This window comes from Macaca fascicularis, chromosome 6, assembly GCF_037993035.2.
Source record: "Macaca fascicularis isolate 582-1 chromosome 6, T2T-MFA8v1.1".
NCBI classification, from domain to species: Eukaryota; Metazoa; Chordata; class Mammalia; order Primates; family Cercopithecidae; genus Macaca; species Macaca fascicularis.
Genome location: NC_088380.1, coordinates 78,773,465 through 78,800,780, shown reverse-complemented (window position 1 = coordinate 78,800,780; position 27,316 = coordinate 78,773,465). Strand labels below are relative to the sequence as shown.

At 38.0% G+C, this 27,316-nt stretch overlaps 1 protein-coding gene and 1 pseudogene across 12 annotated transcripts in view; one reads left to right on the top strand and one right to left on the bottom strand.

Annotated features, from left to right (window-relative positions):
• FAM169A (family with sequence similarity 169 member A) overlaps nucleotides 1-27,316 on the top strand; it is an 89,818-nt gene that overhangs the window by 50,207 nt on the left and 12,295 nt on the right. For 8 of the 12 annotated variants that reach the window (XR_277976.5, XR_012413738.1, XM_073993621.1 and 5 more), the window contains 6 exons: nucleotides 5,429-5,608; nucleotides 13,285-13,413; nucleotides 13,961-14,073; nucleotides 16,944-16,983; nucleotides 17,540-17,690; nucleotides 22,288-22,444. Coding sequence is in view for 10 of the 12 variants with exons in the window: in XM_005557151.5 (XP_005557208.1) it covers nucleotides 5,429-5,608; nucleotides 13,285-13,413; nucleotides 13,961-14,073; nucleotides 16,944-16,983; nucleotides 17,540-17,690; nucleotides 22,288-22,444 (770 nt within the window). In the remaining 2 variants the exon portion in view is untranslated. The remainder of the gene's footprint in view (nucleotides 1-5,428; nucleotides 5,609-13,284; nucleotides 13,414-13,960; nucleotides 14,074-16,943; nucleotides 16,984-17,539; nucleotides 17,691-22,287; nucleotides 22,445-27,316) is intronic. The other 4 variants (XM_073993619.1, XM_073993618.1, XM_073993622.1 and 1 more) reach the window with 1 other exon arrangement.
• Nucleotides 18,284-19,515, bottom strand: LOC102119623 (actin-related protein 2/3 complex subunit 1A pseudogene; annotated as a pseudogene).

Sequence of the window (27,316 nt, the reverse complement as noted above, 5' to 3'; positions counted from 1 at the left end):
GTGTGAGTTTGCAGTTTCTCCACATCTTAGCCAGCACTTGCTGTTTGTCATGTTGATTATAGTTTACCTAGCAGGTGTGAAGTGCCATTGTAATTTTGATCTGTGTTTTCCTAGCGGCTAAGAATGTTGAGCAGCTTTTCACATACATTTGTATATCTTCTTTGAATAGAAATATTTCAAATGATTTGCCTTCTTTTTACTTTGAGACTAGTCTTGCTCTGTCACCTAGGCTGGAGTGCAGTGGTGCAATCTCAGCTCACTGCAACCTGTGCCTCCTGGGTTCAAGTGATTCTCCTGCCTCAGCCTCTTGAGTAGCTGGGGTTATAGGTGTACGCCACCACGCCCAGCTAATTATTGTATTTTTAGTAGAGACGGGGTTTTGCCATGTTGGCCAGGCTGGTCTTGAACTCCTGACCACAGGTGATCCACCCGTCTTGGCCTCCCAAAGTGTTGAGATCACAGGTGTGGGCCACTGTGCCTAGCCATCGTTTGCCATTTTTAATTGGGTTGTTTTAAAAAACATTTTCCCCAGCTTTATTGTGGTATAACTGACATACAGAAACCTGCCCATATGTAAAGTTTAAAATTGTGCTTTGGCATACATATATATAACTGTGAAACCATCACCACAATCAAGATAATAAACATATCTGTAATCTTAAGTTTATCTATGCCCTTTTGTAATCTCTTCCTCCATCCCGTTTGTTCCCGAGGAAACACTTTGCTGCCTGTTAGTGTAGATGAGCTTGCTTTTTCTAGGATTTTATATAAATAAGGACATACAGTATATACTTTTTCTGGCAGTTGGGTGGCAGGGGTGGGGTCTGGGTTCTTTCAGCACAATTTGAGATTCATCCAGTTATAATTCATAGACCATATAATTAACTTTTTTAGAGTGTGGAATTCAGTAACTTTTAGTATATTCATATATTTACACAGCTATCACCACTATCTAATTCCTGAACATTTTCATCACCTCAGAAAGAAGTCCTGTACTAACTGGCAGTCACTTCCCGTTTCCCTTACCCCCCACAGTCCCTTGAAACCGCTAATCTAGTTTCAGTCTGGGTTGTCTTTTTATTTTTGAGTTGTAAGAGCCCTTTATACATGTTAGATACAAGACCCTTGTTAGATATATACTTTGGAAATGTTTTCTCCCATTCTGTGAGTTGTCTTACTTTCTTGATGGTGTTCTTGGAAGCCCAGAAGTTCTTAATTTTGATGAGGTCTAATGTATCTACTTTTTCTTTTGTCACTTGTGCTTTTGGTTTTATATCTAAGAAGGCTCTGCCTAACCCAAGGTGACAAAGGCTTGCACCTGTGTTTTATTCTAAGAATTTTAATAGTTTTAGATCTTATATTTAGGTTTAGAATCCATTTGCAGTTAAAATTTGTATGCGATTCAAGGAACCTCTGCCTCCTGAGTTCAAGTAATTCTGCTGCCTCAGCCTCCCAAGTAGCTGGGATTACAGGCACTTGCCACCACACCTAGCTAATTTTTGTATTTTTAGTAGAGGTGGGGTTTCACCATGTTTGTCAGGGTGGTCTCAAACTCCTGATGTCAGGGGATCCACTCGCCTCCGCCTCCCAGAGTGCTGGGATTACAGGCGTGAGCCACTGCGCCTGGCCCAGTAAACCATTCATAATCAGATTTTGCATAGACAGCCCCAAAACCTACTCCACCTAGTTCTTTGTCAAGATTAGTTTGGCTATTTGGGCTCCTTATTTTTATATGTGTTTAGGATGAATTTGACAATTTTTGCAAAACAGTTCGCTAGGATTTTGAGTCTGTAGGTTGTTTTGGGAAATATTGACATTTTAGCAATATTAAGTTTTTAGATCTATGAACATGAGATATCTTTCCATTTATTTTAGATGTTCTCTAATTTCTTTTAACAGTGTTTGTAATCTCTATTTTACAAGTTTTGCATGTCTTTTGTTAAATTTATTATTTTTTGATGCTATTATGAATGAATTATTTTCTTAATTCCATTTTTTGGATTGTTCATTGCTAATGTATAGAAATACAAATTATTTTTATATATTGATCTTGTATCCTGCAACCTTGCTGAACTTATTAGTTTTAATGGTTTTTTTTTTTTAAAGTGGATTCCTTAGAATTTTCTATGTATAAGATCATGTTACCTGCAAATAAAGACTGTTTTGCATTTAGCTTCCTGATATTGAATGCCTTTTCTTTCTTTTTCTTGCCTAATTATTTTGACTAGATCCTCTAGTACAATGTCGAAATGCAAGTGGTGAGAGTAAATATCCTTGACTTTTTCCTGATCTTAGGAGGAAATACCCGGTGGTTCACCATTATCATGCTAACTCTGTTTTTTTTTTTGTAGATGCCCTGTATTTGAGGAAGTTGAGTATTTTTATCATGAAAGGTTGGGTTTTGTCAAATGCTTTTTCTGCAGCTATTGAGATGATCAAGTAGCTTTTGTTTTATTTACATTCAGATAAGCTCTTTCATTCTTGATTTTGAAGTCTCATGCTTTACAGAGGTTAAAGATAGGCATTAGTAGTCATCAGCGTTTGGATAAATGGCAGAAGGCTTGGGGGTGAATAACAATACTCAGAGCACATAGAAAAGAGAAGGCTAAATATGGAATTCTGAGGAATATAAGCAATCTAACATGTATAATGCTATATTAAATGTAATCTGAGCTCGTAAATTTAATGAAAACTTTACCTAAGACAACAGGTATAGTTTTTGCTTTACTAGATAAATCCACAGCTTTTGGTGGATCTTAAAAGTCCCTGATAATATGGAAAGTTTTTCTGCTCTTTATTTGATTGCATTTGTATGAGTCAGACCCTGGAGAGCAGAAGTATTAATATGCACAGTGTAGGAGAAGGAAGAGAACCGCATGATTTTCTAATTTTCTGAAAGGAAACATGTACGTGGCAAGTAAATAGTAGAAGAAATTTAAACTTTGTGAACGCATTGCTTGTTCCGTAAACTGGCCGTTTTAACACTAGTCTGAGATGCTGGAATTTCCCTTTTCTCTACTAGAAGGAATGTTTCTGTGAAAATAGAAAAAAAAATCAATTTATGAGAAACTTTCTGCATATAAGTAGTATTCTTTTGTAAGGAGCCTGAAGCATGCAGAGTAATGAAGAACCATAGATCCTCAGACTTTGTATTGAGAACTAGAACTAGACAGTGCTTTCTCTTCTCATTCATTTTTGCTTTGTACTTCAAACTTTACTACTACTTATAAAGTAATGTCTCTTAATTTTATGATGACTACTGTTGTTACTATGAAAACCCCTCAATTTCAAGGTATTAAAAACATAATGGTTGCGTTAGCTTGTTGATGAGACTGTTACCAGAAGGGGGTCCAAGAGAGGGTTTTTGGGTCTTGCACAAGAAAGAATTCAGGGCGAGTCCATAAAGTGAAAACAAGTTTATTAGGAAAGTAAAGGAATAAAAGAATGGCTTCTTTACAGACAGAGCAGTCCCAAGGGCTGCTGGTTGCCCATTTTTATGATTATTTCTTGTTGATATGCTAAACAAGGGGTGGATTAGTCATGCCTCCCATTTTTCAGACCATATTGGGTAACTTCCTGATGTTGCCATGGCATTTGTAAACTGTCATGGTGCTAATGGGAGTGTAGCAGTGAGGACGACCAGAGGTCACTCTCATTGCCATCTTGGTTTTGGTGAATTTTAGCCAGCTTCTTTACTGCAACCTGTTTTATCAGCAAGGTATATATGACCTGCATCTTGTGCCAACCTCCTGTCTCATCCTGTGACTTTGAATGCCTTAACTGTCTGGGAATGCAACCCAGTAGGTCTCAGCCTCATTTTACCCAGCTCCTATTTAAGATGGAGTTGTGCTGGTTCAAACACCTCTGACAATAATACTTGTTAGATTCGTACAAGAAATCTAGACCCTTAGATATAGCCTAACTGTCAGCAGTTAAGATCTAAGTATATTGGCTGGGTGCAGTGGCTCACACTAGCACTTTGGGAGGCCAAGGTGGGGCTGATCACCTGAGGTCAGGAGTACAAGACCAGCCTAGTCACCATGGTGAAACTTGTCTCTACTAAAAATACAAAAATTAGCTGGGTGTAGTGGCGGGAGCCTGTAATCCCAGGTGCTTGGGAGGCTGAGGCAGGAGAATTGCTTGAATTCAGGAGGTGGAGGTTGCAGTGAGACAAAATTGCGCCATTGCACTCCAGCCTGGGCAACAAGAGTGAAATTTCATCTCAAAAAAAAAAAAAAAAAAGAAAATAAAAAGATGTAAGTATATTACCATATGCATTACCTATTCTAAATTTAAATTAGTTGGTAGTCTCGGAGATTGTTCCAGAAGGTTATGTAAGTAATCCAATTCAGTCATAAATAATTCAGATCACTTGGTTGAACTGAAGAAAAGTTGTTATATTGATCAACTCATTAAGTGATATGATTGGTAAGACAATTTGTGAGGTGTTTATTTGACATTTTGTTTCTTGCTTGAACTACATTATTGGAGTTACCCAAAATCATATGAATAATCTGAGAATAATAGATTATTTTATTTGAGGCAAAAATGATAGAATAATGACTGATAACTATGAATTCTAATATTAACAGGAAGTATGACACACCACCACATTCCCTCAACTTGTAAACTACCTTGATATATTAAAGGAGTTAATACATGTATTGGAATGGTCAAAACTCAGATAGAGAGCAGGGTTCTTAAAAGACAAATCAGCATGGCTGTATAATAAGGAGAGAGATATATAGACACTACAAATTATTTCTCCTGTTTAACTTTAAACATACAAAATGTATTTAGCATTGTTATCTACAGGAAATTATATCCATGTCTAAGACAAATGTTTCCAATTTGCCCCTATCTACAGTCCTTAAAAAATTGGAGAACTAATTCACTTCTTTACTATCATCAAGTAGATAAAAATGAATTGGTACTCATTAGGAACAATGTAGAGGGAAAATATGAATGTTTAAAAAAATGAAATAAAATGCAGATCAGAGACATCCTCAAAGAAAAAAAAAGGATATCCAGGTACTAAGGTTAGAATGATAGGCTTGAAATACTCTTCAAATTTGAAATTTCAATAGTTGATGAGTTTTAAAGTTGCTTAAGTCTATAGACAGTGATGGTATATATAATACATATAATGAAGTATGTATTTTAGAATATGGTACTGAGCTATTTGTCCTATGTTTGATGATACTACTAGCAAACATAAAATACATAGCTCCTTTCATTATTGCATGTATACATTATAATGTCTAATAGTAGCTGGAAAACACTTTATATTATAACGTTTATTATTTAACGTTTTTTGATATGGGAAAAAAATTAAACATTTTTAGAAAGACTGTTAACTCATGTCACTAAATGTATATGTATATTTTTAATGTGAAAAATTATTGGGTTTCTGTTCTTATTACTGCAGGAAGCATATGTGCCTCTTTTCTTACCCAAAGTTACCAACTGCCAGTTCTTGATACAATGTTTCTGAGAAAGAAATGCAGAGGTAAAGATTTTGGGCTTCACATGTTGGAGGACTTTGTTGATTCCTTTACAGAAGATGCACTTGGCTTGCGGTATCCGCTGTCTTCTCTCATGTACACAGGTAAATGGACTAAGTTAAAAAATGATAATCTTGTCTTTGTGTCACTTCTGACTTGTTTCTCCAGAATACTGTAAATGTGCATATGTCAGTGTCACATAAATTTGGAACCTTTGGCTCTCTAGAACTTAATTTTGCAAATATGCCCTTATGTATTTGTTCTCTGGGGTTTTGGTAGTCTTAAAAAACTTTAAATGTAATTCGTATACCATAAAATTGCTGGACACAGTGGCTCACACTTGTAATCTCAACACTTTGGGAGGCTGAGGCGGGCGGATCACCTGAGGTCAGGAGTTTGAGACTAGCCTGTCCAACATGATGAAACTCTGTCTTTACTAAAAATAAACAATTAGCCGGGCGTGGGGTGCGTGCCTGTCATCCCAGCTACTTGGGAGGCTGATGCAGGAGAATCGCTTGAATCCGGGAGACAGAGGTTGCAGTGAGCCAAGATCATGCCACTGCATTTCAGCCTGGGTAACAGAGCAGGACTCCATCTAAAAAAAAAAACCAAACCAAAAGAAAAATACCATAATATTTGTCCTGTTAAAAGTGTATAATTCAGTGGTTTTTAGTATATTCATAGTTGTTCAATCATAGCCAGCAGTTCTAGAACATTCTTATCACCCTACAAAGAAACTCTGTACCAATTAGCAGTCACTGTCCATTTCCCCTTCATCCTGTAGCAACCACTAATCTGTTTTCTGTCTCTGTGGATTTACTCATTCTGGACATTTTTCATATAAATGGAATCATACAGCGTGTGACTTTTTGTGTCTGGCTGCTTTCACTTAGCATGTTTTTAAGGTTCATTCATGTTGTAGCATAAATTATTATTTAATTTCTTTTTATGACTGAATAATATTCCATTGTATGGCTGTACCACAACCTGTTCTAAAGTGATTGCTCCATTTTACGTTCCCATAAGCAATGTTATACGAGGGTTACCGTTTCTCTACATCTTCGTCCTCATCAGCGTTTGTTGTTACCTGTGTATTATAGCCCTCCACATTCTCACCAACATTTGTTATTATCTGTATATGTTATTACAGGCATCCTAGTGGATGTGCAGGGACATCTCATAGTTTTGCTTTGCTTTGATGTTGAACATCTTTTCATGTGCTTAATGGTCATTTGTATATCTTCTTTGGAGAAATCTGTTCAGATCCTTTGACCATTTTGGTCGAGGCGGGGGGGTGTTATTTGTTTATGGTAGCTTTTAAAATTAACAAAAATAAATTTCAGACATACAAAAAGGAATAAAGAAACTGGGAATGGTGGTGTATGCCTGTTATCTCAGTTACTCCAAAAGATGAGGTGGGAGGATTGCTTGAGTCTAGGAGTTTGAGACCAGTCTGGGCAACATAGTGAGACCTCACCTCAATTAAAAAAAAAAAAGTTTAAAGAGTAAGGCATTGGCTGGGCATGGTGGCTCATGCCTGTAATCCTAGCACTTTAGGAGCCCGAGGTGGGTGGATCGTTGAGCTTAGGAATTCGAGACCAGCCTGGACAACATGGTGTAAAACCCCATCCCTATAAAAAATTAGCTGGGTGTGGTGGCTTGTGCCTGTAGTCCTAGTGACTTGAGGGACTGCAGTCCTGGTGACTTGAGGGGCTGGAGAATTGCTTGAGCCCAGGAGGTCGAAGCTGCAGTGAGCCGAGATTGTACTACTGCACTCCAGTCTGGGTGACAAATTGAGAGCTTATCTCAAAAAAATAAAAAGATATAAAAATAAGATATCAAATACTCATGTACTATGTCAGCATGTACTATCCACGAGAAATGGCTTGTTGCCAATCTGGTCGAAGCCTTCTGTGTACTTCTACCCAATTAGACTCATTTCCCTTCCCTGGGATGAGTACTGTACCTAGCTTGGCTTTATTTTTCTCATACATTTCTTAGACTTGTAATACATATGTGTGTATTCTCAAACAGTATATCAGGTTGCTTTATATATTTAAAAACTATAAATATGTACTGTATGAATTCTGCAGTTTGCTTTCTTTACTCATCTTTATATTTGTGAGATTCATCCATACAAATTCATATAGTTCCATTTATTTTCAATGCCGTATTCCATTTTATGGACATATCACTTGGTGGTGATTTAAAACCATTAGTGGGTTTGGTTTTGCATTTGTGTAAAGGTATACAACTACTCAATGAGGTAAGATTTAATGTTGGATAGTGTTTAACCTAGAAACTCTTTAAAAGTATTATTTACTATTGATTTCAGTCTAACAGTAGACATTTATTTCCACTGAATATATTTTTATTCCAAACTTTCCACACCTTCTTTAATATCAAAAGCAATCCAGAAAACAGGAACCAAGTACTGAATTGGGTGCCCATCTTGAATCATATTTTCTCTCTAAATCCATACATGAGAGTGGGATGGGCATTGTGTGCCCTTGGATAATCCTAAAATGCATTACCCCCTAATTAGTGCTTTACTGAATTTGAGGAGAGATGCAGAGACATCCACTGCAGGCAGAATCCGTTAGTACTTACTCTCTTCTGTGATTTTAATGATAAATAAATTGAATACCAAATGATTTACAGATGATTATCAGCTAATTTCTGTCTTCCCATAAAGTCTTAGCACTTTGGGAGGCCGAGGCTGGCAGATCACTTGAGGCCAGGAATTCAAGACCAGCCTGGCCAACATGGCGAAATTCCATCTCCATTAAAAATGCGAAAATTAGCTGGGCATGGTGGCACATATTTGTAATCCCAGCTACTCAGAAGGCTGAGTCACCAGATTTTGCTTGAGCCTGGGAGGCAGAATTTGTGGTGAGCCGAGATTGTACCACTGCACTCCAACCTGGGTGACTGAGTGAGACTCTGTCTCAAGAAAAAAAAAAAACCAGACCTAGTGGTGTGCGCCTGTAGTCCCAGTTACTTGGGAGACTGAGGCAGCAGGATCACTTGAGTACAGGAGTTCAAGGCTGCAGTGAGCCACTGTACTCCAGACTCAGGGAAAGAGTCAGATCCTGTTTCAAAAAAAAAAAAAAAAAAAGCAAATATCTATTAAGTTATAATTTATATACAATAACATGTACCAATTTTTAAGGGTACATTTTTGATGACTTCTGACAAACATATGAACCTTTGCTACTGTAGACACAATCTAGATAGATAATAACTTTGTTTCCAAAAGTTCCCTTTATGCACCAGTCCCCCAGCTTCCTTCCCTTCCAAACTCTCACTCCAGGCAAGCACTGATACGCTTTCTGTCAGTACCACTTAGATTTTTCTAGAGTTTCATGAAAAATGGAAATATGCGGTATCTATACTTCTGTATCTGGCATCTTATTTTTGAGGCTCATTGATGTTGCATGTCTCAGTACTTCATTCCTTTTTTAATTTTTTATTATTTTGCTGTGTATTGCTCACTTTCATTATACCATAATTTATTTGCCTGTTGATAGACATTTGGTTTTTTCCCTTTCTTGGCTATTACGAATAAAGCTGCATGAAAATGTCTTTGTATGATGGACATTTGTTTTCATTTGTTTGGAGCGAATACCTAAGAGTGTCATTACTGGGTTTTATGATTGTGTTTAACTTTGGGAAGTTGCAAACATTTTCTAAAGTAGTTATGTCATTTTGCATTCCCGTTAGTGTAAGTTTATGGAAGTTCTGGTTGCTCTACATACTCACCAACACTAGATTTTGTCAATCTCTTTAATTTTAGTCATTCCTAGTAGTAAGTGGATAATGATATCTCACTCATTATGTGGTTTCAATTTGCATTTTTCTGAAGACTAAAGATTTTTGAGTATCGCTTCATGTAATTATTGGATAATCATCTACCCTAAAAGAGTGTAGAACAAGTGAGGTGTTTGTTCACATCTTTTGCTTATGTTGTATTGAATTGCTTGTCTTCTTACTGAGTTATGAGTTTTTTTTTTTTTTTTTTTTTTTTTTTTGTGATGGAGTCTCGCTCTGTCGCCCAGTCTGGAGTGCAGTGGCGCGATCTTGGCTCACTGCAAGCTCTGCCTCCCGAGTTCATACCATTCTCCCGTCTCAGCCTCCTGGGTAGCTGGGACTACAGGCGCCTGCCACCACGCTCGGCTAAATTTTTGTATTTTTTAGTAGAGATGGGGTTTCACCGTGTTAGCCAGGATGGTCTCTATCTCCTGACCCCGTGATCCGCCCACCTCGGCCTCCCAAAGTGCTGGGATTATAGGCGTGAACCACCGCACCCAGCCGAGTTATGAGTTCTTAATGTATCCTGGATATGAGTTGTTATATGTGTGTATTGTTAATTGTTTCTCATGTCCTTTTCATTTTCTTAATGTTTTCTTTAGTCCATGTGCATTTTTTGCAAGTAAGTTTTGATATTTAAATGTTTAAATCTCCCATCCTACTATTTATTCTTTATTTGTCCCATTTGTTCTTTCTCCTTTTTTCTTTCCTTTTGGAAGTATTTATCAGTGTTCTATTTTATCTCAACAGTTGGTTTATTAGCCATGCCTTTTTGTTTTGTTTTGTGGCCTTGGTTTTCTCCAGCTTCTTCCTTCCTTTTAGTTTTGGAAACTAAACCCAGAACGTATGAGAAGTATTTTCAAATATACAGGGAAAAAAATGATAGACTAGTGTCCTAATTTCTGTACCAAGTCTAGATTGAACAAATGTGAAGATTTTGCTGTATTTGTTTTAGTTTAAGAGAACTAAATACAGTGTTTATTGATTGTGATAAAAGAAGCAATTGATGTTCTCTTTGAACTCTTCCCTAAGACCATTCTCCTTTCTCCTTTCCTCCCCAGAGATAATTGCACTCCTGAAGTTAGTGTTTATTTTCCTACTTATTGTTTCATATTTATGTCTGTAAACATAATAAAATATTATTTAGTGTGCTTTCTTGTTTTTCAAACCACTTTTTGTTGTAAAAAATTATATATAATACCTTATTTGTAGGTGAACAGTTCAGTGGCTCTTATGCACAGTGTTTTGTACCCATCACCACTGTCTATATCCAAAACTTTTCAATCATCCGCAACATCAACTTTCTCCCATTAAACAATTAACTCCCCTTTTCCCCTGTCCCCATCTTCTGGTAGGTAACCTCTTTTCTGCTTTCTGTCCCTATGAATTTGCCCATGCTAGCTACCTCATCTGAATGGAATTATATACAATATTTGTTTTTCTGTGTCTGGGTTACTTCACTAAACATAATGTTTTTGAGGTCCATCATGTTGTAGCATATACAGTATCAAAATTCCATTACTTTTAATGGCTGGATACTATTCCTTTGTTTGAATATACCGTATTTTGTCTGGCCATTCATCTATTGATGGACATTTAGGTTGTTTCTACCTTTTGGCTATTGTGAATAATGCTTCAATGAATGTTGGTGTACAGATACCTGTTTGAGTCTCTGCTTTCGTTTCTTTTGATGTATACCTGAGGGTGAAATTGGTGGGTCATACAGTAATTCTTTTTGAGGAACTGCCAAACTGTTTTCCACTGTGGCTGTACCTCCTCCTCCTAGGTTCAAGTGATTCTCCTGCCTCAGCCTCCTGAGTAGCCACCACATGCAGCTAATTTTCTGTATTTTTAGTAGAGATGGCGTTTCACCATGTTGGTCAGGCTGGTCTTGAACTCCTAACCTTGTGGTCTGCCTACCTTGGCCTCCCAAAATGCTGGGATTACAGGCGTGAGCCACCACGCCCAAGCCTTGTTTAGTGTTTTCTTAAACTTCTTATATGTGGCATCATTTTGTTCATTTACTGGCCCAGATTTTTATTGAGCATTTTAAAAAGTGTTATCAATATCGATTTAGGTAGCCATAATTCATTTGTTTTAAATACTATATAGTATTTTTATTACATACATATTATAGTTTATTCATGTATTTCCCTACTGTTTGACACTTAGGTTACATCCGGTCATCCTAGTTTAAAATTAGTCCTGTAATGAATATTATAAATGTTTTTTGCATATGTACAGATGGCCCTCGACTTCTGATGGTTTGGCTTTTGATTTTATGATGGTACAAAAGTGATACTCATTCAGTAGAAACAGTCATTTGAATTTTGATCTTTCCCTGTGCTAATGATATGTGGTATGATACTGTCTTATGAAGCTGGGCAGTGGCTGCCAATCACAACTCCCAGTCAGCCAGGTTATCACAAGGGCAACCAACCAATACTCTACAGAGTACTGTATTCAATAAAGTATATGAAATATTCAACAATTTATCATAAAATAGGCTTTGTGTTAGATGATTTTGCCAGGCTGTAGGCTGTAGGCTGTAGGCTGTGTTCTGAACTGTACGTGTTCAGAACACATTTAACATAAGTGAGGCTAAGCTATGATGTTTGGTAGGTTAGGTGTAGTGAATGCATTTTTGACTTAGTGGTATTTTCAATTTATGATGGGTTTATCAGAATGTAACCCCAGTGTAAGTCAGGGAGCATCAGTATAAGGAATTAGGGTTTTTACCTAGAAGTAGAATTGGATCATAAAGTTCTCTTCTACTTTACCGTTGCAAAATTATTGTCCCACCAGCAGAGTGTGTGTTTCCATTTCCCTTATTCTTCTTGGTGCATGTCATCCCACAGGTGTAAAAATCATATCTTACCTTTCCTTGGCAGCTAGTGAGGTTTATCATCTTTATCTTTGTTTATTGACCACTCAGATTTCATTAGGTGTGAAATTCCTGTTCATAGTCTCTGTCAGTTTTTCTTTGGGATAACTGTCTTTTGAATTTAATTTCAGAAATTCTTTATATTTTCTGAGTACTAATCCTTTGTTTTACTCTAAATATCTCCTAATCTGTGTCTTTCTGGTATCATTTTCATGTAGAATGGTGCAGTTCAATACAGTAGTCACTAATTTAAATACACGTTTAAGTTCAGTTCCTCAGTAGCCACATGTGGCTAGTGGCTACTGTATTGGACAGTGCTGATAGTAGGACATGTCTGTCATCACAGAAAGTTCTGTTGCACAGTCCTGATACATTAGGTTTTAAATCTTAATAGATCATAATTTTTCATCATGGACTGTGATTTTTGTGTCTTTTGTAAGGAATCCATCTGGACCCTAATGTCCTAGAGGTATTTTCCTATGTTTTCTTTTAAACATTTTGTTTTTCACATTAGGTCTTAGAATTTGTTTAGAATTTATGTTGATGTGAGGTCAGGATCTGACTTTATTGCTTTTTTACATGGATTTTTATTTCAGCACAATTATTTTAATAGTTTATCCATTCTTTGCTGAAATATAATGCCTTTTCTGTCATTTGGCAAGTTGTAGTGTATGTGTGGTTCTTTCCTAGTGGAGTTTCTTTGTTACTTATTTGTGGGTTTTTTGTTTGTTTGTTTTTTGGTATTTTTCTTCTCCTTCTCCCTCCTATCCCCAGTCCGTTTATATATCCTTATGTCAATACTAGGTTGTTTCAATTACTATGGTTTTAAATACTCGGTTTCAAATACTTGGTACTTGTTTCATATACTTGGTATCTACTTGGACAAGTCTCTGTCCTTATTTTTCTTCTTCAGAATTCAATTTATTTATAAATGAAACTACTGTATACTTGAGTTGTGTTGGTGGTGTTTTGGTATCAAGGTTATGCTAGCTCCATGAAGTGAGTTGGGAAGCTTACTTTTCATCTTCTGTTTTCCAAAACAATGGATATTTGGGATTTCTAGAAAATTCTGAATGTGTTTTTCAGCTTGCAAGCAATACTTTGAGAAGTACCCAGGAGACCATGAACTCCTTTGGGAAGTTGAAGGTGTTGGACACTGGTACCAGCGAATACCAGTCACCAGAGCATTACAAAGAGAAGCACTTAAAATTCCAGGTAAGAGTGTTTTCAGTTTGAGTTCAGTTTATGTATTTATTTTTGGTAACCTGTCCTTGCTGGCTTGTAAGTCCAGTTTAAAAAGCAGTGGCTAGTAATGGTTGTGTCTTAGAGTCCAGAGTAGTGGTGTATTATAATGTGATCGTTCTAGTAACAGACTCTTGTCTAAAGTTTGAATATTTGTGATGTATTAACTTTTGAGTCCCTAGTAACAAGAAGACCTAGAACAGCCCAGTAGGAATTGGTGGGTAAGAAATAAACATAGATTACTGAAATGGCATAGAATAGTCACCAGGGGGTCCAGAGTACCCCCTAATCTCATGCACTTCTCCCCAAAGCTACTAAATACTTAAAACAACTATTTAACATTGTATATAATGGCAATGTTGCATTATAAGGTATTGGTGAAGAGAACATCTCACACCTAGATTTTTGTGACTCTTTCTGTCTAGGCTGCTCCTCAGAGCTGTTAGGAAAATTAGTACAATGTTACACTTAAAACCAAATACTGATTGGGTTACAGTTTTTAAAATTCCTCTATACACAGCAGTTTCTCAAAATGAACCTAAAAGACCTATGTCTGGAGAATATGGTCCTGCATATGTTCCAGAATATGAAGCAAGAACTGAAGACAATCAGTCTAGTGAGATGCAGCTAACTGTAGGTACACTGTCTGTATGTTTATTGTTGTAAATAATTTTTGTGTTTTTAAAAAATAGATTCAGTTTATATTTGAGTTTTAAATGTCATAGTTCATTCAACAAAGCTATGTAATTTCTACTGTGTTAGTTTTCCTGGCATCTTCTGTTAATATTACTAAAGACTTTAATTTTCTTTGAAAAATAATTTTAATGATGTTAAAAGTATTATGAGCTAATTAAAGGTAATTTAGGACAAACATAAAATAATATAGAAGAAAATAAAAATCTATAATCCCACTATTCAGATATAGCCACTGTTAAAATTTTTGCATATATATTTAATATTGCATATTATAAAGCATATATCTGTATATATTGTATTTTTGTTTTTATTCTCTTGGATTGCTTAACTGCTATTCTCCATTAATGTAATATTGGAAGCATTTTCTGTGGCATTAAATCATTAAAACATGATTGTTAAATAGTAGCACACTATTCTATTATCTGTTTTATGTAACTATCATTATTTGTTTCCTTAACATAGGATCCGTAAATTTTTAACATTTTTAAATGACCCAGGAGCAAACACATTTATATATGAATCCTTGTGCATATGTAATTACTTCTCTTAACATACAAATTTCCAGAAGTGGAATTAGTAGGTGAAAGACTATGAAGTTGTTATGTAAAGTTCGAGGCTGTATATGCTAGGTCTTTGTAGAATGTAATGCACTTTGCAAATATTAGGTATCCTGAAAGTAGAAGGACAGGTCCCATTACCAAACTCCACAGGACTTACCAGGTCCTTTTCTAGAAGTGATGTTTTGTGGTACTTGATACTGCTTAAAATACAGGCCCGTTGATGGGACTCTAGCAGTCTAGCGTTTTGGGGGATGGCATTTATTGCAGTCATATTTTTGTACCTGTGTATCTAAGTTTATTTTTGGTGAGTGTTGAATATGTCTATGTAAATGCATAGGCATATTTTAGAAACAACTACTTTAGGGAATTATTTGTGCTTATTTTCTGTCTTAATTAGCATGAGAGTTGACTATTTGAGTGGAAAATTTGTTAATATTTTAAAGAATAACTATATATATAAGGAGTTAGATTTTTGGGAATTTTTTTCCTACTTTTGGAAATTCAAACTTGAAAATAAGCTCCTGTCCTATTGCAGTCCAAATTCCTCAGATATACACAGATTCATTTAGTACTGGCCAGTTATAAAATCAAGGAAAGTAGAAAATCTACTCTTCTTATAAATGTAATGAGAGCAATGATTTACTTTAATACTAAGCCAAATAATTTTAGATGTGTCATTTGAGTGAGAATATATTACAGTGGTACTATATCATACAGTTGACAGCATAAATTAGATTTTAGAATCTAACCTATTTAAGATTTTAGAAATTCATATTCTTCATATTACTTTAATGTTTTAAATAGTTGAAGGAAAATGTTTGTTGTTTTAAACTATTTATGTTATATCTCTTTTTGTTAGTACCACAAATAGTTTAGTTTATTTCAACTACATGATTTATTCTTTAGGCGATGATGGTATTGTTATGTGCTTTTTCCTGTTTTTATACATAAAACATTACATATATTTCTCTTATACTTTTTGCACCTTTTATTTATTCATCTTAATCTACATTTTAACCTTTTCTTGTTGAACTACAAGTTTCTTGAAGCAAGATTTTTGTCATATGATTTATCACAATTGCTCCCTTGCTTTTGTTCTATAAATTGAAGGCTGTGTGCCCACTATATTGTGGAGTTTTAGTAAGCATGTAATGGATGAACGAAGTAGTTACTATGGCAAGCATTGGACATATAAAGATACAGTTCTTAGACATGGGAGAACTAGATGGTCCATTGTTGGAAATATATAATATACTATAGCATAATAATTGCCTTATTATAGCAAGTAATTGGAGGTACATAGGAGAGGATGACTTTTAAAGGGTGGGTGGGAATTTTGTTAGGACATTCCAGAGGATAGCATGTGAAAAAGTTACAGAGGTGTAAAGGAAATGGCATGTTTGATATGAAAGAGGTATTTGGTATTGAATAGGTAGAGAATTTGTATTCTAAGCAGTGGTTGGCCATTAAAAGTTTTTTCTTGTTTTTTTTTTCAGCAAAAAAATGGTACAGTTTGTGATTTGAAAGTATCACTTTGTCATCAGGATGGAGGGGTGTAGACTGGATGTGATTAGAGCAAGGGATATGAGTGAGGAGGCTGTTGGAATAGTTGAAGTTCAAGAGAGTAAAGGCATAAACTAAAGCAATGGTAATACAAAGGACAGGGCAGTTTTGAGAGATTCTTCAGTTAAAATTGAAAGGCTTTGTGATTGATTAAATGTGGGTTAGGAAGAGGTCATTACTGACTCACTGTTTTCTGGCTAGAATGACTGACTGAATTGTCATTAAGCAAGATAGGGAATAATGTTGGGGAAAGATAAAGTTCATTTTGGGAATAATTGAGTGTGAAATTGGATGGGACATGCACTGGGAGATATTTCATTGGAAACAGAGCTTTGGAAATCAGGAAGAGAGTTTGGAGGCTTAAGTCGCATATTTGAATTCATCAATAAGCAGATACTGAAGTAAGCATAGCGAAGGGAGAGCATGTGGACTGAGCAGAGAAGGTGGCTGAGGACAGAACTAGGAGACACTAGTGGACACACTGTGACATATTAAATGACTTGCATATGTTCTCAGTCTTTTAAACTGAAGCTGAACTATAATCTTTTTATTTTTAAAGTAAATGTTCTTAACAAAAAGTGCTATTTGAAAAACATTTTACAAGTTTTTCTTTGAAACTGTAAATAGATCCATAGGGAGAAAAAATAGTCTAAAACTTTGGTTTTGAATCTATCTCTTTTTTAGATTGATTCTCTAAAAGATGCCTTTGCAAGCACTTCTGAAGGTAAGAAATTCAACTGATATATCAGTAAGTATTTGAGACACTTCACATTAGGGCAGTGTGTGTGTATATGCGTGCATGCGTGTGTGGTATGTCACCCTGAGTAAGTGAATACTTAACCAGCTCTAAAATCTAGATCTAGGTTCTCGTGCCACCACTGCCACTGATTTTGCTGTGTGAACACTGAGTAAGCTATTGTACCTCTCTCTTCGTTATTTCCTTAGCTATAAAATAGGGATGGTAATGTCTACGTTGTTTGTTTTTCAAGATTATTGGGAGAGAATGCAAGTGAAATACAAAAACACTTTGCAAAGCCCAAGGTAACAGGGAAATGTGAGAAATTAATTCTACAGTTCATATAACTTGACAAAGTTATTATATAATTTAGATTATATAATAATCTAAATAATTTTCTTAGCCTGGTGTGAGAGGAGGGTGAACCTGTGTAATGTGGAGAATATGTGTAAACCAGTGTAGTTCTTGCATTTCTGTGTATTTTAATAGGTAGTCCTTTTAATATATAATCAACTAAGTGCAGTTTTGCTGTTTTTCTCCTCAGGTCATGAAAAAACATCAGTTTCCACTCGTACTCGAAGTAGTAATCTAAAGCGGCCAAAGATTGGAAAGCGGTTTCAGGATTCTGAATTTAGCAGTTCTCAAGGCGAAGATGAAAAGACCTCCCAGACTTCACCTACAGCTTCATTAAACAAGTAAATAATTGTTTATTTTACTCTCATTTTTTGTTTATTTGCACTTTCATACTAGTATTTAGCATTTAAGGTAGAGGCTATTTATTACATTGTGTAGCAGATGACTTTGGTTTAGGAGGTAATATTTGAATTATCCATATTTAAATTCTTGTACAAGATTATTAGTTGTTTATCAGTGCTAAGTGTTACCTTGACAATGCTATTGGGAGAAGTTGTTAATAAGAGACTGGCATAAACTCACTTCATGTGTGAAAATCTAGGAGAATATCTAGCCATTATATTATCCCAAATTAGTCATTATCACCAATGCTCAATTTGATGGTATGGTTTTAAGTAATGCTGAGATTTAGTCAGTTTTTTTTCCCCCCACATTCAGTTCTTTTATTTAATTTTCTAGTGGACAGTTTACATATCTCCCTCACGCTGTCTTTTAAGTTAGTGTGACAGTTTTCCATAATAAACTGCTTAAAGAGAAGCTTTGGTCAAGAATGGAATGAAATTGCAAAAAAACAAAAACAAAAAACCATTGCTTTTAAAATACCAACTGTTTCACCAATTTTATATTCAAACAAAACCACACGGTATTGGCGTGATACGTGTTTTTGTGTTTCCTTGGGGCTGGCTTCCTCACCATCGTGCCATGGCGCAGCTGTGGTCAGCCACAGTTTGTCATGCTGGATGGTGGAGGCTCACTCAGCTTCACATTATCCAGAGGGCCTTGAAATCCCAAATTGTCATGGCTCCATCGATGCCAGTAGTGCAATATTTGTGACAATCTTTCTTGTCCACCTCATAAATAGAGACTTGAGCGATGCTATTCTGGTGCAGCATCTCCAAAGCCATGTTGCAGCCCTCAGTCATGGCCCTCTTGTCCATATTGCAGAAGCATTCCATGGCAGACATGTTGCGTTGGATGCTCTGTTTTGGAATCTCTAACTTGGAGACAAAGGTCAGGCAGCCATAGTCATCGTAGTTACAGAGCATTGGTCAGCAGTCATGGCCAGCAGCCACGACACTGTTCTCTGAGATGAATGACACACTCAGGAGCAGCTGGAACTCCGTCTTCAGATTGAGACCTGCACACTTTTTGTGCATCAGCAACAGACACGGTGCTGTCGTGGCTGGCCCAGGCCAGGTGGCTCCCACAGGCAGAGAAGCTGACCCCGTGGACCCAGCCACCAGTGCCACTGCCACCAAACTCTGACATCAGCTGCCCAAAAGGCATCTTGCTGTCCCAGGTCATGCTGCCTGGCTTTTCATCCACTTTTTTAATGTGGGAAGAAAACACACTGTGTTTGAAGTCACATGATCCTGCTGCCAGCAAAACTTTGTTGGGATGCCAATCCAAGCTGAGGACTGTGGAGCGAATCAGCTTTTTAATGTGCTTGCTCACCCACCAGTCATTTTCAGACTCAAAGTAACAAACAGAAATGAGTTGTGCTTCACTTCCCACAGCAAATTTGTTCTCTGGAGGGGACCACTTCACAAAAGTAGCTGTGTGATTAATTCTTAGGATCATCAGGGTTGGCTTCCAGACACCATCTTGCTGACTCCAGACATAGGCTTTGTGGTCTGCCCCACAAGTGACCACACGGTCGCTCTTGGGAGCCCCAGTCAGTACCTGTGATGTGTCCACTGTGCTCCTTGAGTTCATGAGCTTTCACCCACTGGTGTCCCTTCTTACAGATGTGCACTTCGTGATTATTGGGACGGAGGGCAATCTGAGTACGATCCCTGTTTCAGGCATGACAGTTGATTGGCTCTAGTAAAAACTGATGCAGTGACATTATTCTTAGTGTTTTCAAAGGAGAGAAAGCTGGGGTCGAGGCAGTCCAGACGGTCTCAGAGCAGAGGATTCGCAGACTTGGGGGAGTTGACGTGAACAGGCTCTAGTCAGTTTTAAAATACCCTCAGTTTTACTTTATTGATTCATTTTACTGGGCTATTGGATATAATTTGTAAATTAGTGATAACCATAAATAGTAGAGTCAGTTCCTTCAGGAATTTAGTTGCCAGCTGAATCAACAGAACACTTGAGTCTCAACTTGTATCCTCTGTCTTTGAATCTTAAAGCAAGACTCTAACTTTTATAATAAAATTAGATTTCTGCCCTAACAGTTCTGCCAGCTGTTCCTGAGTCAACCATTTAGTTAATTCAAAACTTCGCCATTTTAACTGTCAAATTATTGTAGTCAAGTAGAGAATTCTGTAGCTATGCTTATCCTATTACGCAAATAATTTTAAATTTGGGTAATTAGGTTTGTAAATGTTTGTTTTGGTGAAAAATTTGTAATGTTAAAGATAGATATAAGGAAATATTTAAATCTAGTAATTAAAAAATGAGTTTAGAAAACTGGTTTTCTCACTGAGCCATATTTTGATGTAGTACCCTTTTTAGAAGGGTAAAAATGTATTTTAAATTGAGCCTCCCAGAATTATTGTGGAATTTTGTTTGCTTTTCATAAGCAGAACAGTAGGAGTTTATGCTTGACTGTTTGCTCAAACATATGAACAACAAAACATCATCTTAGCCCTCAAAGGATTGACTGCCTAGGGGTAAAGAGAGATATGAACACAGTTTAAGAGCACCATAAGGTGGATTGTGATTGTACAATAATGGAAAGTGCAGAATGCTGTGGATACTGAGGAAAGAGTGTTAGATTCTAATTGAGGGAATGGAGAGATTTGGCATTTGGGCCTGGGCATCAAAGGTAAATAGAAACCCAACAAGTGGAGCTGAGACAGAAGACTTTCTAGTGTAAAGGTCCACCGACTATGGCCTGTAGGCCAAATCTGACCTGCCACCTGTTTTTGTAAATAAAATTTTATTGTAAGACATCCATGCTCATTAAGCTTATATATTTTAAATTAAGCATACATATATTTTTATATATTATTAAGCTTATATATTTTTAGTTATGTTTGCATTGGAATGGCAGAGTTGAATGGTTGGAACAGAGACCATATGGCCCACGATGCCTAAAGGAAAGGTTTGCTGATCCCTTTTCTACACCAAGGCTGAGAAGTAGAACTTTCTGCAGTGATGGAAATGTTTTGTATTTACACTGCCCGGTATAATAGCCATTAGCCAGTGTGCCCATTGAAGTATGGCTAGTGCAACTAAAGAACTGAATTGTTTCATTTAATTTTAATTTAAATGTAAAATAGTGAAGTGTGTCTCGTGGCTATTGTATCAGTACAGATTTCAACTAAAGCACTGACATGAGCAAAGGCACAAAGCTAGGAGGAATGTTACTAAGGATAATTGATGAATAAGGTAAATATAAGGGTCTAGGCTGGGCATGGTGGCTCATGCCTGTAATCCCAGCACTTTGGGAGGCCGAGGCGGGTGGATCACCTGAGGTCAAGAGTTCGAAACCAGCCTGGCCAACATGGCAAAACCTTGTCACTACTAAAAATACAAAAATTAGCCCGGCGTGGTGGCACACTTCTGTAATCCCAGCTACTCAGTAGGCTGAGGCAGGAGACTCGTTTGAACCCAGGAGGTGGAGGTTGCAGTGAGCCGAGATCACACCACTGCACTCCAGCCTAGATGACAGAGGGAGACCCTGCCTCAAAAACAAAAACAAACAAATATGTTAGGCTTTCAAAGAAGGTGCACTTTATTCACTGAGCTTATAGAGAACCACCAGAAGTTTCTGAGCTGGGCTATCACAGGTATAGATAATGTGCATTAGAAAGACAGCTCTGAAAGCCTTGATGAAGATGTACTGTAAGTCTGAAGATGAATTGGGAAGAAGTACAGTGCTCCAGAGAGAACTGGGACCTGAAGCAGAGCTGTGAAAATGGGCATAGAAAGTCAGGAATATATTTGAAAGGCAGCTTTGGAGTTAGAACTAAACCATATAGTGTGTTGTCCAAGGTGACATTTTTGAGAATGAAAGGAGCATTATTAATAATTATGCCAGTATCCATAATTATGGACAAAAGTCTGTAAACTGGGACTGCTCCAGGTAAACCAGGATATATGCTGATTCTAATAGAGTAAGATCCATGGTCCTTCAGTATAAATGAGGTTAAAAAAAAAAAAAAGGTATGATACAGGCTGGGCGCGGTGACTTACGTCTGTAATCCCAGCGCTTTGGGATGCCGAAATGGGTGGATCACGAGGTCAGGAGATGGAGACCATCCTGGCTAACATGGTGAAACCCTGTCTCTACTAAAAATACAAAAAATTAGCTGAGTGTGGTGGCACACGCCTGTAGTCCCAGCTACTCGAGAGGCTGAGGCAGAAGAATTGCTTGAACCTGGGAGGTGGAGGGTTGCAGTGAGCCGAGATCGCGCCACTGCACTCCAGCCTGGGCAACAGAGTGAGACTTTGTCTCAAAAAAAAAAAAAAAAAAAAAAGATAAGATCCAATAAGATATGGATAGAATAAAAGAAGAAGGGTCTAGTTTACATAATTGAGAAGATGGTAATATTATAAGAGGATGAAGAGATTGGTTTTAGACTTGTAAAATCTGAAGTTGTTGACAACATAGTTGATTCTCTAAAATGTTACTTTAAGAAAGGACTTCTGAGATTTTATATTTATCCTTAATGAAACAAATGAGAATGGTTTTCTTTTGTTTTTTAGATTGGAGTCCACTGCACGCCCATCAGAGAGCTCAGAAGAATTCCTGGAAGAAGAACCCGAACAGAGAGGGATTGAATTTGAGGATGAAAGCAGTGATAAAGATGCACGGCCAGCACTGGAAACGCCGCCACAGCAAGAGAAGCAAGATGGTGAAAAGGTATGAGATCACTTACTCAGTAAAATGAAAATAAGTAAACTAAATTTTACCTTTCGTAATCATATATTGTTAGAAAAGTATACTGATATATTTTAGAGTCTTAGAAATTGTGTGTAGTGTTAAAAAGCATATATATATTAAGCAAGGTCAGGTACTACAGTTGGGGAGAGGATAAAATTACAAGGATAATTTAGTTTATAAAAGTTTGCACTTACAAAAATTTGAATTATATCAAAGATAAAATAGGGATGTTTAGTAAGATCTTTCGGTGCGTTTAAAATATAAGTTAATTTGTAGAATTAAACACACATACACAAATGATACAAGATCTCGTATAGAACCAGTTAAAATGCTTTCAGGTGCAATAAACCTTCAATGGCACCCCCATTTTCGTTAGAGGGCTAAGAATTACTAGTCCAGAAAAAAAAAAATTTGATGACTATTGATCTCACAAATTTCTGGAAAAATAACTAAATTCATGTTTTTTAAACACTAGGAAAAAATATATAAACCCTTGGTAAATAAGTAAACTCTTCATCTGGGTTGATTTTTGCAGCTTTAAAGTATTTATCCCCAGCTTCTTTTTTCTTTATCCATTTCCATTTTTTTCTTTAATGTCTTCCATCTTTTCCTTTCCACAGATTCCCTATTTCTTCTTTCATATGTTTCTTGAAAAAATCTTTCAGCTGTTTGCCAAGTCCAGCAGGCAGGTGAACAAGTGAAACTATATATTACTGATTTTGTTTTCTTTTTCTTTTTGAGACGGAGTTTTGCTCTTTGCACCCAGGCTGGAGTGCAGTGGTGTGATCTTGGCTCACTGCAACCTCTGCTTCCTGGGTTCAAGTGATTCTCCTGCCTTAGCCTCCCAAGTAGCTGGGATTACAGGTGCCCCCCACCATGCCCAGCTAATTTTTGTATTTTTAGTAGAGACAGGGTTTCACCACTTTGGCCAGGCTGGTCTCGAACTCCTGATCTCAGGTGATCTGCCCGCCTCAGCCTCCCAAAAGTGCTGGGATTACAGGCATGAGCAACCGTGCCCCACTAGTTTTGTGTTCTTAAGTTACTCTGATTTAGCTCCTGCTTCCTCTATTTCATGAAGTGACATGCTGTGTCAGCTCACTGCAGCCTCCACCTCCTGGGTTTAAGCAATTCTCCTGCCTCTGCCTCCCAAGTAGCTAGGATTACAGGTGCACCAACATGCCCGGCTAATTTGTGTGTGTGTGTGTGTGTGTGTGTGTGTTTTGAGACAGAGTCTCGCTTTGTCCCGGGCTGGAGTGCAGTGGTGCCATCTTGGCTCACTGCAAGCTCCACCTCCCAGGTTCACGCCATTCTCCTGCCTCAGCCTCCCGAGTAGGTGAGACTACAGGCGCCCACCACCACGCCCGGCTAATTTTTTGTGTTTTTAATAGAGACGGGGTTTCACCGTGTTAGCCAGGATGGTCTTGATGATCTGACCTCGTGATCTGCCGAGACAGGGTTTCACCATGTTTGCCAGGCTGGTCTTGAACTCCTGATCCACTCATCTCAGCCTCCCAAAGTGCTGAGATTACAGGCATGAGCCACCGTACCTGGCCTCATGAAATGATATTCTTATGTTTATTTTTGTAATATTTCTTTTTCCTTTTTTTTTTTTTTCTTTTGAGACAAGAGTCTTGCTCTGTTGCCCAGGCTGGAGTGCAGTGGCACAGTCTTGGCTCACTGCAGCTGGGACTGCAGGTGCCCACCACCACGTCCCGCTAATTTTTTGTGTTTTTAGTAGAGATGGGGTTTCACCGTGTTAGCCAAGATGGTCTCAATCTCCTGACCTCAATCTCAATCCGCCCACCTTGGCCTTCCAAAGTGCTGGGATTACAGGCGTGAGCCATCGCGCCCGGCCTATTTTAGTAATTTTGGGGAGCAGATGGGTGTTTGGTTACATCGATAAATTCATTAGTGGTGATTTCTGAGATTTTGGTGCGCCCGTCACCCAAGTAGTGTTGTATACTATACCCAATGTGTAGTCTTTTATCCTCACCCCCCTCCTACCCTTTCCTGCAAGTCCCCAGAGTCCATTATATCACTCTTATGCCTTTGCATCCTCATAGCTTAGCTCCCACTTATGAGTGAGAACATACGATGTTTGGTTTTCCATTCCTGAGTTTCTTCACTTAGAATAATGGTCTCCAACTCCATGCAGGTTGTTGTGAATGCCGTTATTTCATTCATTTTTTATGACTGAGTAGTATTCCATGGTCTACATATACCACTTTTTTTTTTTTTTTTTTTTTTTTTTTGAGATGGACTCTTGCTCTGTTGCTGGGCTGGAGTGCAGTGGCACGCTCTCAGCTCACTGTAACCTCCGACTCCCTGGTTCAAGTGATTCTCCTGTCTCAGCCTCCCGGATAGGTGGGATTACAGGCACACACCACCACACCCAGTTAATGTTTGTATTTGTAGTAGAGACGGGGTTTCACCATGTTGGCCAGGATGGTCTCGATCTCCTTACCTTCTGATCTGCCCACTTTGGCCTCGCAAAGTGCTGGGATTACAGGCCACCATGCCCGGCCTATATATACCACATTTTCTTTATCCACTCATTGGTTGGTGGGCATTTAGCTTGGTTCCATAGTTTTTGCAGTTGCAAATTGTGCTGCTATAAACATGCACGTGCAAGTGTCTTTTTGATATAATGACTTATTTTTTTCTGGGTAGATAGCCAGTAGTGGGCTTGCTGGATCAAATGGTAGTTCTACTTTTAGTTCTTTAAGGAATCTCCACACTGTTTTCCATAGTGGTTGTACTAGTTTAGTTCCAACCAGTTGTGTAAAAGTGTTCCCTTTTCACCATATTCACTCCCACATCTGTTTTTTTTATTGTGGCCATACTTACAGGAGTAAGGTGGTATCAAATTGTGGTTTTGATTTGCATTTCCTTGATAATTAGTATATTAGGGTTCTCTAGAGGGACAGAATAGGATAGATGTATATAAAGGGGACTTTATTAAGGAGTATAAAGTCACATGATCACAGAGTCCCATAGTAGACCATCTGCAAGGTGAGGAACAAGGAAGCAAGGAAGCCAGTCTGAGTCCCAAAGCTAAAGAACCTGGAGTCTGATGTTTGAGGGCAGGAAGCATCCAGCTCTGGAGAAAGATGTAGACTGGGAGCCTAAGCCAGTCTAATCTCTCCATGTTCTTCTGCCTGCTTTTTATTCTGGCCATGCTGGCAGCTGATTAGATGGTGCCCACCTGGATTGAGGGTGGGTTTGCCTCTCCAGTCCACTGACTCAAATGTTAATTTCTTTTGGTAACACCACCCTTACAGCCACACCCAGGATCAATACTTTGCATCCTTCAGTCCAATCAAGTTGACACTTAGTATTAACCATTACAAGTCTACCCCTTGTCAGCTTGAACCCATACACACTTCCTGAGATCATACATAGTCTTTAAATAAAGACAATAATGTAATAATTATGCCTAACACAATACAACTGTCATTCGTACAACTGGAAACCCCCAACCCAAATAATATTATGTAAAGTTAACACTTAATTGCTCATATGAAGTCAATAAATCTTATGTCACATGATGAAGGAAAAGGGAAATAAAATGAAGGTATTTTCTTATTACAAGTGTATACATGCACAAACATGTTCTTAACCAAATAAGGAGGAAATACTCATGACAATTACAGTCATCATTTCTGCAGCTGGTCACGTGGTTGAAGCTGGTGTTGATGACTACCTTCTTCTGCTACCCATTCTGTATTCCCTTTGCCTTCAGCAAGCACTTTAGCAGGTTGTGTTTTTTATTTCCTAGTGTAGTAACGCAAACCTTCATTCCTGAAGAGTCTGGGCCATTTGTAGTCTTGCCTGGATTGGGCTGTTGTAGTTTCCCATTGACCTTAATCACAGGGCATCGTAATACTAAGAGACACCCCAAGGGATCTCCTATATTCCATGCATACTCTTCCTTAACTCCATTGTGGAGTAGTAGACTGATTTCATCTTGATAGCCTGGGTCAGTCACCGTAGCCAACACTGTAGCTCCCTCAGCCTGTTGACTTTAGGAGGAGCCCAAAGTGTCCAGGTGGCAATCTTAACTTCCAGTTTAATGGAATCATTGTTGTGTCTCCTGGTGGCAGCATTCCTCTCTCTGGAACTAATACCTCTAGGCCAGCAGAACGTAATGTTATGGGGACAGGAAGCAAAAATTTTGCTAGTGGATCACTAGGGGTGAAGGTGAGTGAGGCCATTCCCACTTTTACCCCTGGATTCCTGGACCTGTGAATCCTGTCTATAAGAGAAACAGTACCATATACTGAAATGCTGATTCAGAGCCTACACAGCCTGCTAGAGACCTTTGCCTCAGCCCTGCATAGTATTATCACCTAGTTGGTGTTGTAATTGTGATTTCAAAAGCACATTCCACTGTTCTGTCAATCCAACTGCTTCAGGATGATGGGGAACATGGTAAGAACAGTGAATTCCCTGAGCATGAGCCCGCTGCCGCACTTCTTTAGCTGTAAAGTGACTGCCTTGTTCAGAGGCAATGCTGTGTGGAGTACCATGACAGATAAGGCATTCCGTGAGTCCATGGATGGTAGTCTTGGCAGAAGCACTGCATACAGGATAGGCAAACTCATATCCAGAGTAGGTGTCTGTTCCAGTGAGGACAAACCTCTGCTTTTTCCATGATGGAAGAGGTCCAGTATAATCAACCTGCCACCAATTAACTGTTTGATCACCCTGAGGACTGGTGTCATAAGGGTGTCGTAAGGGCTTAGTGTTGGTCTGTGCTGCTGGCAAATTGGGCACTCAGCAGTGGCCGTAGCCAGGTCAGCCTTGGTGAGTAGAAGTCCATGTTGCTGAGCCCACGTGTAACCTCCATCC